This window comes from Crinia signifera, chromosome 11, assembly GCF_055691185.1.
Source record: "Crinia signifera chromosome 11, ASM5569118v1, whole genome shotgun sequence".
NCBI lineage: Eukaryota > Metazoa > Chordata > Amphibia > Anura > Myobatrachidae > Crinia > Crinia signifera.
Window position 1 is genome coordinate 56,603,419 of NC_139227.1, and position 18,359 is coordinate 56,621,777.

Below are 18,359 nucleotides of genomic sequence, written 5' to 3' on the forward strand. Positions count from 1 at the left end.
GAAGTTGGTCAAATAGAACTGTAATCAAAGGAAGGGGATAGGTGATCTTCACTGTAATCTTGTTGAGGGCACGGAAATCTATGCAAGGCCTAAACGAACCGTCTTTTTTTGCCACAAAAAAGAAACCGGCACTGAGAGGTGATTTAGAGTGTCGAATAAAACCCTTAGAAAGATTCTCTTGGATGTACTCATCCATAGCCTTAGTCTCCGGGACAGATAAGGCATAAAGCCTGCACTTGGGTAGTGGCGTGTTGGGAACCAACTGGATGGCACAGTCTTATGGCCGGTGAGGAGGCAAACTGTCGGCCTTGCCCTTTGAGAAAACATCTAAAAAATCTTGGTAGGGGACGGGGACCCCTGCTAAAGAGGTGGAATTTACCGGGAGTGAGATCTCGAGGCACTGTTGCTGACAAGTGGGACTCCAATGGGCAATTTCTCCCAGGTGCCAATCAATGATTGGATTGTGTTTTTTCAACCATGGGAAACCCAACACGATAGGCACCGAAGGACAGGAGGTTATCAGAAAGGAAATCTCCTCCTGGTGAAAAAGACCAATGGTCAACTGCACAGGAGGAGTCTGAAATAAGATGGCCCCATTGGAGAGCACTCCACCATCTAAACCCCGTAGGGTGATAGGAACAGGAAGCCGGAGTTGGGGAATCCCCAAACTCCCGGCGGTGGCAGAGTCTAGGAAGTTACCAGCCGCACCACTATCAATAAAAACAGACCCTGAAAAATTATATCCTTGAAAGGATATACACCCTGGTACAAGTAACGAATCCAGAGAGGAAAACAGCTGAAGGCCGAAGTGAACCCTCTCTTCGTTCACTTGGCCTGGCCTTTTACTGGCCTATTGGGACAATTTCTCAGAATGTGACCTTTGCATCCACAATATAGGCAAAGTCCTGAACTCAGTCGGCGAGCTCTTTCCTCCGGGGAAATGCGAGCTGCCCCAAGTTGCATTGGCTCCTCGCTTTCCTCAGGGGTCACCGGGACATAGGGAACCACCCGGGTGAGAGAGCCCCGTTCAGACCTCCGCTCACGGAGGCGACGGTCAATTTTAATGGCTAATTCCATTAATTTGTCAAGAGTTTTAGGCGCTGGGTATTGAATGAGGCAATCCTTAATTTTGTCGGCCAGACCACAACGAAATTGGCTGCGTAATGCTGGATCGTTCCATCCGCAGTCATTTGCCCATCGGCGGAACTCTGTACAATAAGCCTCAGCTAGGTCTTTCCCTTTAAGGGCCCTGAGATGAGTCTCTGCTGAGGCTTCACGATCGGGGTCATCATATAACAACCCAAGAGAACTAAAGAAACTGTCTAGCGAGGTCAAAGCTGGGCTGTCAGAAGGCAGTCCGAAGGCCCAGGTCTGGGGGTCACCCTGCAGTAAAGATATTACTAAACCGATACGCTGGGCCTCGGACATGAAAGAGCGCGGTTTGAGCTTAAAATACAGTTTGCAGCTCTCCCTGAAATTAAAGAAGGTTTTGCGATCCCCAGAGAACCGATCTCGTAGGTTCATTTTGGGGTCTGAACCTCCTGACTCTGGGGGCCTCAGCCTTTGCTCTTGCGAAGCTACCTTTAAAGACAATTCCCGCACCATCTGAATAAGCCCCTAGAGCTGATCAGAGAAAGTCTGGGGAGTGGTACTCATAATACAAGGTCACTCAACCAATAACAGAAAGAGATCTAAGACCAAATATAGCCTGTATTTTTTCTGGCCGGTTATAATGTTACGGTGCCTACTGTGGCACAAGGAGAAACGGTTGGCGGATGTAGACAGGTGGTCAGGCGTGAGCCCGTAGCCGGGACCACCGGTTAGGACGGCCACAGCGGATGCTACTCTAACTCTGTTGAGTCCCTGAGGCAGATGGTAAACCCCTGCAGAGCTAGGCTTCACCTGTGGCCGCCGTGTCCGAAGGAGCGAGTTAGGCCCGCTCCGACCCCGATGCAGCCAGGTCTTATGAATTGACAGCCAGGTCTTATGTCCATGTTGATGAACATGATGAGCTGTGATATAAGAAGGTTGATCTAATAAGGAAATAAGTAGTGATACACTACTTATTTCCTTATTAGATCAACATTACCAGTCCCCATGGCCACCTACAGCCATTATCCCACCTTCTTATATCACAGCTCATCATGTTCATCAACATGGACATAAGGTCGACACAACTAATGTCGACCACTCCCCACATGCAATGAATATATAGAGCCACCAGACTGCCCTATATCACGCAGCAAATCTGACTTTCTGCCAAACATACTAACAGTATCTTGGCACACCTTGGACTTTCATTCATTTGCACCTATGAATACCACCAATCAGGACCCGTTATCAGATGGACAGCCGCACGAACCAATGGATGCCCTCCTCCAAGGGGCGTGTCCCGTGGACACCCTTTATAGAGCGACACATCAATGCAGATCAGATATCCTTGAAAAAGACCCCAGCGGGGTTGAAACGCGTTGGGCAGCACCCTTTACATCCAGCAGTCTACAGCAGTCTCCTCCCCACCGGGAGTGCAGCCCGTGTTACTCCAGGGACCAGCAGCACCCGGCGAACGCAAGTCAGCGGAACCCGGAAGTGCTTCAGTCTCTGTAGAAGCGACGCTGTTTCTACACTGGTGATCTGCACGGCTGTGCAGACACCAGCAAGATACAGTTCAAGCACCAGCGAAGCAACGTGGGACGGAAGGATTAAGGACATCAGCGGGTATCAGGTAAGTGTTAGGTGCACCGCTGGGCCAATATAGAGGACGCTCTTAACCTGAGCGACACCTGGACACTTATTCTGACCCTTTGAAAAAAGCTGAAAACTGTGCACTGTTTATCCCCACAGCATCATTCTCCCCAGAGCACACGGACTGCGTTCACCGCAGGAGGTGAAGCAGTGTGTGCTTTGTTTCCAGCCCCCCTCTGTGACTTTGGACTCCACCAGCCTTTCCACATCCCTTTAAGAGGGCCCCCATCCCCCACCACCCATACCCTTCATGTCTGTATGTCATTTATAGACCCATGACATCAAGTTTAATAAACACTTTTTTTTTTAACATTCTGTCACATTGTTATTATTAATTAATACAATTAATCTACACAGGTCACACCACCCTATATCAATTCATCAGCAAGTTACTGATATCAAGTTAAAGCCAGAGCGCTAGTCATCTCCTATATAACATTCAGGGTCATCGTTCAAAATAGAGTCATATCGATTGCAAAACCACATATGTGGGCTGGACTATTCGTACTTTGAATACAAGGTTTCTCGAGCATCGGAGAAACATATTGAAAGGCGTATTAACCCATTCATTATCTAAACATGTTAAGCATAAAGACAATGGAGACCCACGAGTTTTAAGTCTACAAGGGATAGAGCATGTATGACAGATTATGTGTTCGAGAAGACTTTAGGATATTTTCATTGGGCACACTGTTTCCAGCTGGCCTGAATGACAATATCAAATTAAATAATGTATAGAAATCCTATAATTCGAAGTGATTTTAAGTAGGCTCTTCAAAGCATTTGAGATGTCCCCTTTATTGAAGGATATATTTAAAACAACAAAAGTGCATAAAGTTTATAAGTGAGTGAACTTAGTAGTTGTTCTTAGCTTTAATTTTGTTTGTTCAATTTCTGGTGCACCACTCATATGAGTAAGTTCTTTTGACATTTTGGTACTTGTTTCCTAGTACAGGGCTATTCTCCGTACTAAAATAGCATTGCATGTGCCATTTTAGTGCCGTGCGATGCGATGCGATTTTTAAATGTCATTTATTCACTGCTCTGTTGACCCCAGAGGATCGCATCGCACCTCCCGATTTTGCGATGCCATGCCATTAGATATACACTTGTAAGACATACAATGAGGTTTTAGTCACCCCCACTATCCACGCCACCCTGAAGTGTGGCAAGCGCAGCGGAACGTGTCCTCCCGACCTTTTCATACAACCACTATCCACGTCGGCGGGGAGCTGATTTTATATAGTGTGGCAAGAGCAGCGAGCCACTGAGCCCGAAGCGTGGCGAGTGCAGCGGATTACTTTACATGTATTCCGCGTCCGCTCACGACGCTTCAGACTCGGTGGCTTCCACGCCGATGTGTATAGTGGGGGTATGAAAAGGTTGGGAGGACGTGTTCCGCCACCCCTCGCCACGCTTCGTGGTGACGTGGATAGAGTTGGTGTTTTAGGAACACATTCACATCTGCAAAATCATACAGCTGACACAGTAATGAAGACATGTGTTAACTAATAACTGTAATTTACTTAAATAAATTCATTAAATATTTAAGAACATTGATTAATAATTAAATATAAGAACTTTAAAATCAAAAACAGTAATGATTAAAGAACAAGAAGAGTTAATCATCCTTAGGGAGAAGCTTCAGTGCCTGAAGTATGCGGTTGAACGGGTCATCATTTCCCAATGTCTTTCTCCACATAAATTCAATGAGATACAACTGAAGCATGTGTGGCGCAGTGCCTCTTTGGTGCTTATTGCACCACTTACATGCGCCCCACAGTCGCTCCACATTTTGTGCATAGACCCCTGTGGCCGGGTCAATAAAATTGAACCGATGGTTCACAGTAAAGTGATGATAACAGCCAATTCCATTTGTGCGGTGTTGTATGCCCTCCAGCAGTCCGTATAGATGGTGGTGCCCGGCTCTATATTCTCCAGGATACAGTCCTTTAATGTGATTTTTGAGAGGATCTGATGGGGCAGGAATGACAGGGAGCGGGAACAGGAAAATCGCATTGCATCGCATGGTACAATAACGTAATGCCATGCCATCATCGATGAGATTTCACTACGTTCGTGTACGTAAGAAAACTGGGCGCCCTGCTAGGAAACAAGTACCGACATTTTTTACATCATTGACAGAGGATACAAAAGCATTGCTATTAAAATAAAATAATAATAATAGGAATAAATATAAAGATCTGGCTCTATGTGTAAAATCTGAATTGAAATATTCAAATCATATACTAAACAACTTTGTCTACCACTTCCCTCTCAACTATGGATCCTGATCCAACCTTTTATGACATCTGTATTCTTATCTCTGTCTATACTTATAATTTTCATTTGTTTATATTTGCATTGATGTTTAGTTAGAAGGATTATCATAATGTGTGTATACTCGAATAATATATCAAGAAAATATAAAAGCTGCTTTTCTCTGAGAAATTGATTTAATACTATAGATCAGGCTTGTCCAACCCGCGGCCCGCATGCGGCCCAGGTCGGGTAGTAATGCGGCCCAGTACATTTTAAGAAATTCTAAGTATAATATATTTAGGGCAACTACCTGGTCCGCCCGCAGCAGCGTCTCCGTGCTGGCCGCGGCACTGTGCCCAAAGTAAAGATGGCCGCGGCCAGCATCGAGTTCTCCCAAAACTAAAATGGCCGCGGGAGCGCTGGTGCGAATGCGCAGGCGCACTCAGCTGCTCCCGCGGTCCGAAGGACGTCTGAGCTGGCGCTTCCCCCACGTGATCCATCCCAGCAGCGCGCAGGGCTGGATGATGATCTGATGGGTGGCGGCGGCGGCAGGAGCAGGCAGCCAGGCCAGCGGTGCCTTCTCATACCCCCACTACCATCAGTGTCTTTGTGAATTGCTGCACTCATCCCCTGTGTCAACAGCTGTGGTGAGTGATCATATTCATAAGTGGCATTACCAGGGGGCATTATGAATATAAGTGGCATTACCAGGGGGCATTATGAATATAAGTGGCATTACCAGGGGCATTATGAATATAAGTGGCATTACCAGGGGGCATTATGACTATAAGTGGCATTACCAGGGGGCATTATGAATATAAGTGACATTACCAGGGGGCATTATGAATATAAGTGGCATTACCAGGTGGCACTGTGAATATAAGTGGCATTACCAGGGGGCATTATGAATATAAGTGGTATTACCAGGTGGCATTATGAATATAAGTGGCATTACCAGGTGGCATTATGAATATAAGTGGCATTAACAGGGGGCATTATGAATATAATGCCCCCTGGTAATGCCAATTATATTCATAATGCCCCCTGTAGTGATCACTCACCACAGCTGTTGACACAGGGGATGAGTGCAGCAATTCACAAAGAATATATAGAAAAATATCCTGCACTTCACAATCATGCCTTATTCATGTCATCGCTATTTGGAAGCACCTACATTTGTGAGCAGCTATTTTCAAGGATGAAGCACACAAAGAATAAAACTAGAACCAAAATATCTGATGAGCACCTTGAGCACTCGCTGAGAATTGCAACAAGTTCCATCGAAGCAAATCTGGATGCATTGGTGGCTGAGAAACAGGGGGAAATTTACCAATATGAAAAACCTAGTTTTTCGTATTGGTATTTTCCCTACGGTTGCATACGACTGTTTAAGTCGTATGCAAACTCGTGTTCCGGAGGGTCAGTTACAAAGCAGTCAGATACCATTGCTTTGTAACCCTCCGATGGTGTAACAATTCGTATTAGCGGCCGTATATACGGCTGCTAATACGAATTATTTGTAGCAGTCTGCACGGATCAGTCAGATCCGTGCAGGCTGCAAGGTGTAAAAAAAATTAGAAAAATAAATAAATAAAAAAAAAACGGCGTGGGGTCCCCCCCACAGCCGAAACCAGCACCAGGCTGACAGAGCCTGGAGCTGGTAATTAAAAATCAGGGAGCCCGACAAATAGGGTCTCCCCGATTTTTAACAACCAGCTCCAGGTCCGGGGCTGGTTCCCAAAATACGGGGGACAAAATGACTAGGGGTCCCCCGTATTTCAAGAACCAGTCCCAGGCACAACCAGCCAGCAGGGTAATGCCACAGCCGGGGGGAGACTTTTTATACAAGTCCCCCCGGCCAAAACATTAACCCCCTGACCGGTCAGCCTGGCCAGGGGCCCTGGGGGAGTGGGGACCCCCCCAATGAAGGGGTCCCCCCCCTCCAGGACTTACCTGACCAGGCTGAAGCCTGGTACTGTCCCCGATGCCCCTGGGCGGTGGGCATCGGGCTGATAAAAGGTGTAAAAATAAGGATAAACTATTGTTTTTTACTGTGGCACTACAAGTGCCAGCAAGCCTCCCCAGCAAGCTGGGACTTGGAGAACCACAAGTCCCAGCCTGCTGGGCATTAAAGGGCCCGCTGGCACTTGTAGTTCCACAGTTAAAAAAATAGTGCACAAAACACACTGACACACTTTTAAAATAAAACTTTATTACATACATTACACACATACTAATACTTACCTATCTTCTTTCCGTAGGTATCCCTGGTCCTGTGTCGTCGTCTTCTGGTCCTGTGTCGTCTTCTTCCTCCATGTCGACCGTCACTGTCGCCGTCCGGATCCGACGAAATCCATTTGGGAAGCTGTGGAAGGAAACCATACTCACCTGTCCCAGCGCGACGTAGTCCAGGTAAGTGTCTTGGCAAAAAAACAAACCGAACACCCCGAATCCAGCCGGACACGGAGACGCACAGTGTTTGTTTACATCGTGCGGCTCCGCCTCCCGAATGCCGCTATTGGCCGCCTAGCGGCCAATCAGGAGCTGCTAGGCCGCAAAGCGGCCAATAGCGGCATTCGGGAGGCGGAGCCGCACGATGTAAACACTGTGCGGCTCTCTGCTGTCCGGCTGGATTCGGGGTGTTCGGTTTGTTTTTTTGCCAAGACACTTACCTGGACTACGTCGCGCTGGGACAGGTGAGTATGGTTTCCTTCCACAGCTTCCCAAATGGATTTCGTCGGATCCGGACGGCGACAGTGACGGTCGACATGGAGGAAGAAGACGACACAGGACCAGAAGACGACGACACAGGACCAGGGATACCTACGGAAAGAAGATAGGTAAGTATTAGTATGTGTGTAATGTATGTAATAAAGTTTTATTTTAAAAGTGTGTCAGTGTGTTTTGTGCACTATTTTTTTAACTGTGGAACTACAAGTGCCAGCGGGCCCTTTAATGCCCAGCAGGCTGGGACTTGTGGTTCTCCAAGTCCCAGCTTGCTGGGGAGGCTTGCTGGCACTTGTAGTGCCACAGTAAAAAACAATAGTTTATCCTTATTTTTACACCTTTTATCAGCCCGATGCCCACCGCCCAGGGGCATCGGGGACAGTACCAGGCTTCAGCCTGGTCAGGTAAGTCCTGGAGGGGGGGGACCCCTTCATTGGGGGGGTCCCCACTCCCCCAGGGCCCCTGGCCAGGCTGACCGGTCACAGGGATGAATGCTTTGGCCGGGGGGACTTGCATAAAAAGTCTCCCCCCGGCTGTGGCATTACCCTGCTGGCAGGTTGTGCCTGGGACTGGTTCTTGAAATACGGGGGACCCCTAGTCATTTTGTCCCCCGTATTTTGGGAACCAGCCCCGGACCTGGAGCCTGGGGCTGGTTGTTAAAAATCGGGGAGCCCCTATTTGTCGGGCTCCCTGATTTTTAATTACCGGCCCCGGCTCCTTCAGCCTGGTGCTGGTTTCGGCTGTGGGGGGGACCCCACGCCGTTTTTATTTTTTATTTATTTATTTTTCTATTTTTTTACACTGAAGCCTGCACGGATCTGACTGATCCGTGCAGGCTAAAACGCAAATAGAACAGGAAAATGGTGTTCTATTTTCCTGTCATATTTGCGTGCCTGTTTTACACCACTAAGCAGCCGTATTGCCAGTACGGCTGCTTAGTAAATCAGGAATCACCATTCTTTTGAATGGTGATTTCTGTCGTATCCTATCGATGGTGTAGGACATTCGTATTTGTAAATACAAATACGAATGTTCCATCTTTAGGACTACGAATTGTTGTATTTTTGGGATTGTAAATCCCGAAAATACAAATTCGTAAAAAAAAAAGGTGTATTTCTGCCTACGAATACACCTTTTTTCTACGAATCCATTTTGGTAAATTTCCCCCACAATGTCAAACATCTCACTAACTTCATTTCCAAGTAAGTTTAATATGTTAACTATGTTTTCTATGTTTTTTTTGGATGATCAGGTATCGTTACTGTTATTTTATGTGCGGCCCAAACCAAATTTTCAACTTCTAATGTGGCCCAGGGAAGGTGAAAGGTTGGACACCCCTGCTATAGATGAATCATTAAAGGTCGAAAGATATGGAAAATATTAAGGCGCTTAATGAACTATGCTGCTTGGCCTATACCCTTACTTAACTCTTATGCCTAGAAATAAATCACACAAACACCTTAATCTATAAATAATGACACAGAGAACCACTGCGTAAGTTTAAAAAGGTCATGAATATTTATTGTAATGGTATGACCCCCTATATGTCTAAGGCAGTGGTTCCCAACCCTGGTCTTCAAGTACCCCCAACAGTGCATGTTTTGCAGGTCTCCTCACAGAATCACAAGTGCTATAATTAGCTCCACCTGTGGATCTTTTCAAATGTGCCTAAATAATGAGTGCACCTGCCGAGTGACCTGGAAAACGTGCACTGTTGGGGGGTACTTGAGGACCAGGGTTGGGAACCACTGGTCTAAGGGATGGCAAAGAAAGCACTTGAGACCAGCACCAGTCCAGGATGTTGCTCATGGTAGCAACGGAAGCGCCCCAATCCGCCAACACCCCTTATTTTGGGGTACAGCCCACACAGTGACAAACATACCACCCCTTCTATGGCCTGGCGCGGACACTTCCATGAAGTGTCCAATGTCCCACTCGCCCGCCGTCCAGGCAAAGGGGGGCAATACCGCATAGACACCACCTGACACCCCACCTGACTGCTGGTCGAGAGCGCCTTCTCGCCAATTTATAAAGCTATAGAAGCCAATTTGGTGAATGGCCCGCAGGCCAGGTAGCACAGAGAAAAGGGATAGGGAGGGTGGGGATCCAGACTCAAAGAGGAAGTCCTTCCTGCCAGCATCACCTAATATACCCCTCTCTAAAGATAACGCCCCTATGCTACCTGATTGGCAGATCTACCTGCCACTCAACCTGGGATTTCCCCTGGGAACTTTGCACTTTCTTCAATAGCTTTATTTACAACCATCAAATTCACAGGCTCTTAAATTCACCCGAGCCTATGCAGCCCTCGTTCTATCTAAGATAAAGAATATATATGATTTTTCTTCTTTTCTAAAATAAAATATATCAATCCCAAGATGGGTTTTGAACCCAGGACGCAATGATTATTCTGTATGCTAGCCCTCTCTCTTGCCTCTGAGCTACCAGCTCCTTATAGTTTCAAATAGTAAATTTAGCAACATTTGTAGCTACTCTAGAAAGTGTTTTGAAAACAAAATGTTTTTGATCCTAGGACGCTATGATCGTTCTGTATGCCAGTCCTCTTTACCTCTGAGCCACCAGCTACTTTTAGTATTGCTTGTGTAATTTAGCCACATTTGTAGCTAATATAGAAAGTGTCAAACTTAAAAATAAAATAAAATGCAAAATGTAACTACGTTAAATGATGCCATTATAAAACTTAAACTTTATTTATATGCTTTTTAAGTTGCATTAGATGATATCCACAGCAGTAACCATGTATAAAATCAATAAGAGTTAAGGACTTAACCATACGGAATACAAATACCTGTGAGGTACAAACCTATGGAAAGTGAGATCTGCTTAAACCACAGGTGCAATACAATTAACCCCAAAAGGGAATTGGTCAATCTACCTTTTTAAACTGAGACAGCAGCATGATTCCCCAGCTTCTGAGGAAACCGACAGCTACGGTGGACAGAGAAACGCATCAAGCACGTGAAATACTGTGACCAGGTTTGCCTTCACAAGCCCAAAGCCAGCTTCTTCTTCAATTCCATTCCAACCTGGTCCTTGGACCCCCGCTTCTATAGGCCACACGCTGGGAGTAACCTGCGGCGATCTCTACAGCGATTTACATCAGGCTGGTGAGTGTGACATCCTTCCCCGGCACAGAGAGGACAGTGAGAGACAGGAGATTGACAGTCTGCTCCCGACAGAGGCTCCAAGTCCAACAGAGCCCCGCCGGTTGTATCGGACAAAGGTATGTCCCCCATTCAAATAAACATCATTCCTCGCTGACATCTCCCCACTTACATATGCAGGCTATGGTAACTATAACATATTGGAACTTTTTTATGACACTTGGAAATTTATTAAATTCTTAAAGGCACAGGAACTTTTATTTATATTTGAAGCTGCTCAAAAGTTTTTTCTTGTTGGAGGCATCTGAAAAAAAAATTATAATTTTTTTTTATATAAAAAGCTATCCATCTTAAAGGAGATTGCAATATTCAACCTTATGATTATGAGCCAATAAAATTGATGGATTGCGTATGCAATGCTGGATATCAATTGTTTTTATAATTATTATTTTATGTGTATGATTATATGTGTAATTAATTTTTTATATAATAAACTCAATAGATCAACACAGTGCGCTCTCTTTGATTTGTTTAGTTTGTTTTGGTTGAATTTATTACCTCTGGGAGCAGCACAATTGTTTAATTGAAGCTGTGATTATCCATTTATGTATTGATTAACATATAATTTTAATTTAATTGCCACTTTTGCGCCCAATATACCTTGTGTGTATATTGATCCAATTTCCCTGTGGTGTTGACATTCCAGAACTTCCGTTTGGCTTGGTCAGCTTTCGCTATCAGGGGTTGGAAGGTTCCTGTAAACCTGAGGAACCTGCTAATCACCTGAGTCCTTCTTAAGGCATTCTCCCCAGCAATGTAGAGCCGGTGATAGCTTCCTGTTTCCTGGTTTGCAATTTCCTGTGCCTTGTGCAGGATTGTCCTGGGACTTGCTGCTGATTCCTTTCTGCCTGAGCCTGCTGCACTTGCTGACATCTTGGGACTTCCATCTTCCATCTTATACCCAGTGTCAGGAGTACTCTGAGCCTGCAGTTAGGTGGCTCTTTATCATGTCAGTTTACCTAGTGAAGGTTGGGCATTATTCTTCCTTTTGATTTGTGTGGGGTTAACCCCTTAAAGTTGTGCTGGGAACAACTTTACGGTTTGCAACGAGGTCGCTTGGTTGCGACAGGGACGCTTGGCTTTAGTTTTGTTTGCGACAGAGTCGCTGGATTCAGTTTCGTTATCTCAGTACTCCCGTGTTTATTTATCCGTTTATCCCATACTTGTGTTGCAATAGGGATTTGTACTTTGGCATTTTCCTTCATAGCTGGGGTTCATTAGTTTAGTTAGATTCTCCTCTTGGACTTGGAATCCTTGGCGGTCGTCGTGGGCTTATCACCACCTTATACCTGGCTGCACCGGAGCTTGGGCTGGCCTAACTCGCCATTTCAGCCGTGGAGGCTACAGGCGAAGCCTAGCATCCCGCAGTCCACGGCCACCTGCCAGAGGGAGCCAATAGAGTCAGGCTAGGTGATAGCACCACTAACACACCCTAACACTTTATTAACATTTATGTTTTTCCCTATCACATTGTATGTATTATTTTAACCACACCTTCACCTCCTTACATAGCACTTATGTGCTTCTTATTAACACCTACTAATTTTCATTTGTGTGTTGCCCTGGAGTAGTCAGCCTGTGCCGGCATATTGGGGGCCCACACCCCAGACCCATACCCGTGCTTTGCTCCGCCCCTCTGGAAACCCCCTTCTGAAAATCCTGCGTTTGCCCCTGCCCCGGGTCACAATAAGTTCACAAGTCATACAGAATACATTTTATAATACATATAATGATAGGAGACATAATTTCTTCGATCCGATCATGTGATGGACCATGACAATATCCTTTTATGATTTGGTTCAGTCATTTGTTTCTGAATAACCTGTTCTAGTTGTATGGAATTTAATATTGTTCTGTTTATCCTCATGGCTCAGATGGGGGGTTCCCCCACTTTCCAACATACTCAGGGCCCCCCTGAATTTATCATCGAGGTAGTGGTGGGCAAATCAACATCTGCGGGGGAGACAGGAAATCCCAGGCTGAGCATTTGTGAGCGCTGGTAATGGGGTGCCCCAGCTATTGGGGTCTCTGCTGCACCCAGGTGCACAGGAGGCATCAGTGCCCTCAGCTGATGGATGGTTCAGATTTTGTGTTGTGTGTCTCACATATTGCTGTTGTTGCCTTAGAGTGCAGAGAGTGGGCACATCCAGCACCAAGGGGAACATTAGGGGCCCATTATATCATACACCAGCAGAAATAAGGCGATTACATCATTCCCCAGACCCCCAGCGTACGGGTCAGTGTGATGTCATTATGGGACCTGTTTCCAAGAGCTCCGAGGCCCCGCTCCTGCCCCCCCCCCCCTCACCCAGTCAGTGTGATTTCAGGGGGATGTCTGCGGTATGTTGGCGTCATGACGGGGGATATTGGCGGTATGATGGGGGTATGTCGGATGGAGGTCAGCGTGATGTCGGTGTGACACCTGTTTATCTTCCAGGGTTTTGAGCTGGATCACTTACAGTCTGGAGAAAGTTATTCCGCAGCCAGTAACTGCAGCCAAGCAGGTATATGTACAGCACTGTGCACACTGATCATGTCTGGTCCCGCTATGTGCCCCCCTCCCACCCGCAGGATGCTTCACTAGGTCTACAAGCATTAGGTCGACACATGAGAAAGGTCAAGATGAGTTTTTCATACATTACTTTACCAACGGCATAGCAGTTTGCCAAGTGCAGTGAGCCATGGCATAGAACGTGCTGTACAAACACATGCTAACACCCAAAAACATGCAAAACTTGTGAGGACCGAATGCTTGTGTCGACCTATTTCATAGGTCGACCTAAGTTCTGTTGACCCATACCCATGCCCCACATGGGATACAGGGAAACAGCTGGAAAGCTATGTTACTGACCTGGGCGGGGGCACCTAGAAATTATGGGTGGGGAGGAGGAGGGGCGCCCGTCCCCAGGTTCAGGAAGGTGTACCAGGGTATTATAGGTGAGGAGGAGGAGGGGCACCCGTCCCCAGGTGCTGAAGGGTGTACCTGGGTTTTACAGGTAAGGAGGAGGATGGGCGCCCGTCCCCAGGTGCAGTAGGGTGTACCAGGATATTACAGGTGAGGAGGAGGATGGGCACCCATCCCTGGGTGCAGGAGGGTGTACCTGGGTATTACAGGTGAGGAGGAGGAGGGGCTCCTGTCCCCCAGTGTAGGAGGGTGTACCTGGGAATTACAGGTGAGGAGAATGAGGGGCAGCCATCCCCAGGTGCAGGAGGGTGTACCTGGGCATTACAGGTGAGGAGGAGGAGGGGCACCTGTCCCCAGGTGCAGGAGGGTGTACCTGGGCATTACAGGTGAGGAGGAGGAGGGGCACCTGTCCCCAGGTGCAGGAGGGTGTACCTGGGTATTACAAGTGAGGAGGAGGGGTGGGGCATCCCCCACACAGGTGCCGATTTAGACCTGTTCGTACAGGTCCAAATTTAACCCCATTTTTGATGGTGGGGGTTTGCATGTAAGGCGATGTGTTTGCATGTAATACTACTTTCAGACCGCAAATGCTGTGTCTCACATGGGATTAGGACACGGGTACCATCCCCAGAGCAACACGGCATTGCGGTCTGAAAGTTCCGACACCGACACGGCATATTGCCGAGTCGGTGACGTCACATGGGGCGGAGCTGGGCGGCGGCGCGTCATCGGGGGCTCGGGAGGAGGCAGTACTTGGAGCTGACAGTGCTGCCTCCTCCATACTGTGAACGGGACACAGGTCGCTCGACCCAGGCACCTGTTCACACTGCACTTGACACGGGTCATAGCCATGTTCAACCCTGGTCAATATCAGGGTTGAACACCCGTGTTACTCGACCCGTGGTGGCCTTTTCAGACCGCACCTTGACCCGTGTTGGGGCCGCAAGAACACGGCAATAACCCGGGTCTAGAGTGCGGTCTGAAAGCGGTATTAGTTAGGGGATTCGGTGTGCGTGCGTTCCATGGGCTGTGAAGATGTCAGGATGAGGCCCACAGTTCCCACTGAACATGGTACACATAGGGAATGAGTTTGGGTACCTGTACGTTACTGATGGCTTCTTTTCTCTCCGGCAGGAATCACAGGACAGCTGCCAGGTGGAGGAAGGTAAATCTCAGCTGATAATCCCATGTGCTTGTGTCTGTCAGTTGTAGGGATAATAGGATTAGGCTTCTATCTGTGTCAGCGTCACCAGCCTCCTCAATACGAACAGTGCAGGATTACCCAGAAGGCCTGTCCCCAATGTTTTCAAAGGATAGAAAAATTGAATCTGCTCAAAGAAACAAAAACGTTACCTTAAGACACAGCGGGCTTTGAGCTGTGTAGTGTCGGTAGTGTGTGTGGTGGGCTGGCAGCCGGCTTTGAGCTGTGTGGTGTCAGCAGTGTGTGTGACGGGCTGGCAGCGGGCTTTGTGCTGTGTGACGGGCAGCAAGCAGACTGTGTGGCGGGCTGGCAGCAGGCTTTGTGCTGTGTGATGGGCTGGCAGTGGCCTTTGTGCTGTGTGACATGATGGCAGCCCAATGGGACACTGACAGACAGGATGGTGGTATATTGGAGGGGGGGACATGGGCAGGTTGGTGAAAGAGAGCAGAGGAGACTGATATGATGGTGAGATTCAGTTCCTAGAATGATGGAAGCACAATTTAATAGAACTTTAATGTTGCCAAAGGTCTGATGGTACAGGAGCCACGCGTAGTGACAGTGACACTGCACAGTACACGTGAGATGGTACAGCAGCCATGCATACTCACAAGTGACACTGCACAGTACATGTGTGATGGTACAGCAGCCACGCGTAATGACAGTGACAGTGACACTGCACAGTACAAGTGTGATGGTACAGCAGCCACGCATAGTCACAGTGACAGTACACATGTGATGGTACAGCAGCCATGTGTAGTTACAGTGACAGTACACCTGAGATGGTACAGCAGCCACCTGTAGTCACAGTGACACTGCACAGTACACGTGTGATGGTACAGCAGGCACGCGTAGTCACCGTGACAGTAAACATGAGACGGTATAGCAGCCATGCATAGTCACAGTGACAGTACATGTGTGATGGTACAGCAGCCACGCGTAGTGACAGTGTAACTCATAGCTGCCTACCCTCCTGCATTCTGCAGGAGACTACCTGAAATAACAGCAATCTCCCGCTCTCCCTCATTAGTCTAGTATTCTCCCTCATTTCACCTATCCCACATTATACTGTTACATTTTTTGGGGAAAAAGGGATACATTTCCATTGAATCATCAGTGCCATTTCCCAGCACTTTACCAAGTATAGTATCTCTTACTGAGTGCTTTGGGCTCATCTACATTTGGATATACTGTAAGTCATTTTAAAAGATTCCTCGCAGATGTAGCAGTACACACCCAAACTTCTAGGTGCCACGTTCACAATCTCTCCATATATGGATTTAGACACGCCCTTTTGGAGGAGCATGACACGCCCCCTCCCTGAAACTAGTTTTCAAAAGTAGGCAAGTATGGTGTAACTGCACAGTATACATGTGCTGGTACAGAAGCCACGTGTAGTCACAGTGACAGTACATGTGTGATGGTACAGCAGCCACGTGTAGCAGGGGCTGGCTGGCAACTTTCAGTCAGGGGGGCAGACACAAGCAAGTAGCCCAGCTTTTCACAGGGGATAGCCATGACAAAAATGTTGAGGGAGTGGCTTGTGTAATGTGGGTGTGGTTCAAATAGGCACATGTGGGTGTAACCCCCATGTGCAAAAAGTTTGATATTTAGATTTTTTTTTAAGCCAAATTAAAATCTATATTTAAAAAAATGAATTGTCACTACTTGCTCTGATCCACCCTAATAACTAATTATGCAATTGGAAGTTTAATTAGTCTCTTCTCTAGCATTGCAGACAGCTTCCCAGTACCAGGCACAGGACAGGTACTACCCCTAACGCACCCGCCCCCTTCACACATTATATGAGCCACCAAGCCCGCAGAGTGGCGAGCACAGCGAACTGCACAAGGGGCTTCTTTGCGCTTGCCCCCTTGATGGAGCACCAGCAGTTGGGATTCCGTCGGGATACTGACTGTCAGGATGCCCCCTATCAGACCGCCATAGCACACCTGCTTTCCACAAACACTACACTAGCCCTAACCATGCACCTGTTCCTTGAACGCACTACCCCACCCCTAACCATGCACCTGCATGCACTACCACACCCCTATCCATGCACCTGCTCCCTGCATGCACTACCCCACCATTAACCATGCAACTGCTCCGTTAACACACTACACTACCCCTACTTACACTAAATCACCCCTAACCCAACACCTGCTCCCTGCACACACTACACCACCCCTAACCATGCACCTGCTCTTATCATACATTACACTAATCCTGTACCTGATCACACTACACCACCCCTACCCTGCACCTGCTCCGCACACACACACACACATACACACACTACACCACCTCTAACCCTGCACCCGCACACACCTAACCCATAGTTGCCGACTTTTGAGCTGCCCTCTCCGGGGGACCGGGAGGGGGACCCGATTTCCGGGACCCTCCCGGCCATTCCGGGAGGGTAGGCAACCCTGACCTAACCCTGCACCCGCATACACTACCCCTACCCTGCACAAACTACACTATCGCCACTCCCCTCACACACCACACTACACCCTGCACCCACACACACCATTGACTGCACGCTGCTGTCTAATTAACAAACAAAACAAAAAATGGAAAAAAGTAAAAAATCATAGAAATCATAGAAATCACAGATAAAGGAGAACACAAAATGACTAACACATATAACTTGTATAGAAAAATCTCTTATATATTAAGCCAGATCTATCACTCATACTCTGTGTGTATGACGTTCCCGCCCAGCGTTATACACAACCCCCCCCCCCCCCCCCCCCCCCAGGGAAGAGACCAGTGTCATACACACAAAGTTCCCACCCAGCATTATACACCCCCCCGCCCCCCCCCCCCCCAGGGTAAAGACCAGTGGTATACACACCACCACCCCCTTGACATCACCTCCCCCCGCCCAGCCAGGGCTACAGTACACGCACACCAGGTGAGCGGCACCCCCCCGGCCTCCCTTCCCCCTTCCCCCATGATTCACACCCCCCCCCACGCACCCCCCCGCACCCCCCCTCCCGCGGATGGCACCCTGCCACCTGGCCCGCCCCTGATGTGTAGTCAGTGACAGTACACGTGTGATTGTACAGCAGCTACGTGTAGTTAGTGACACTACACGTGTGATGGTACAGCAGCCATGTGTAGTCACATTGACAGTACACATGTGATGGTACAGCATTCACGTGTAGTTACTGTGACAGTACACATGTGATGCATACTTGCCTACCTGACCCTCTCCATGCGGGAGAAAATGCTCTGCTCCTGGACTTCCCTGGTAATGTATGATTGCCATCACCTGTGGTGAAACACCTTTGCCTAGCTCCCCACAGGTGATGGCAATCATACATTACCAGGG

General features: G+C 47.8%; 1 protein-coding gene across 4 annotated transcripts in view; it reads left to right on the top strand.

Moving 5' to 3' along the window:
- Window positions 1-18,359, top strand: part of LOC146046056 (cyclic nucleotide-gated channel beta-1-like) — a 415,388-nt gene that overhangs the window by 173,303 nt on the left and 223,726 nt on the right. For all 4 annotated transcript variants that reach the window (XM_083165226.1, XM_083165229.1, XM_083165228.1 and 1 more), the window contains 2 exons: window positions 13,357-13,423; window positions 14,959-14,989. In XM_083165226.1, coding sequence (XP_083021352.1) covers window positions 13,357-13,423; window positions 14,959-14,989 — 98 coding nt within the window. The remainder of the gene's footprint in view (window positions 1-13,356; window positions 13,424-14,958; window positions 14,990-18,359) is intronic.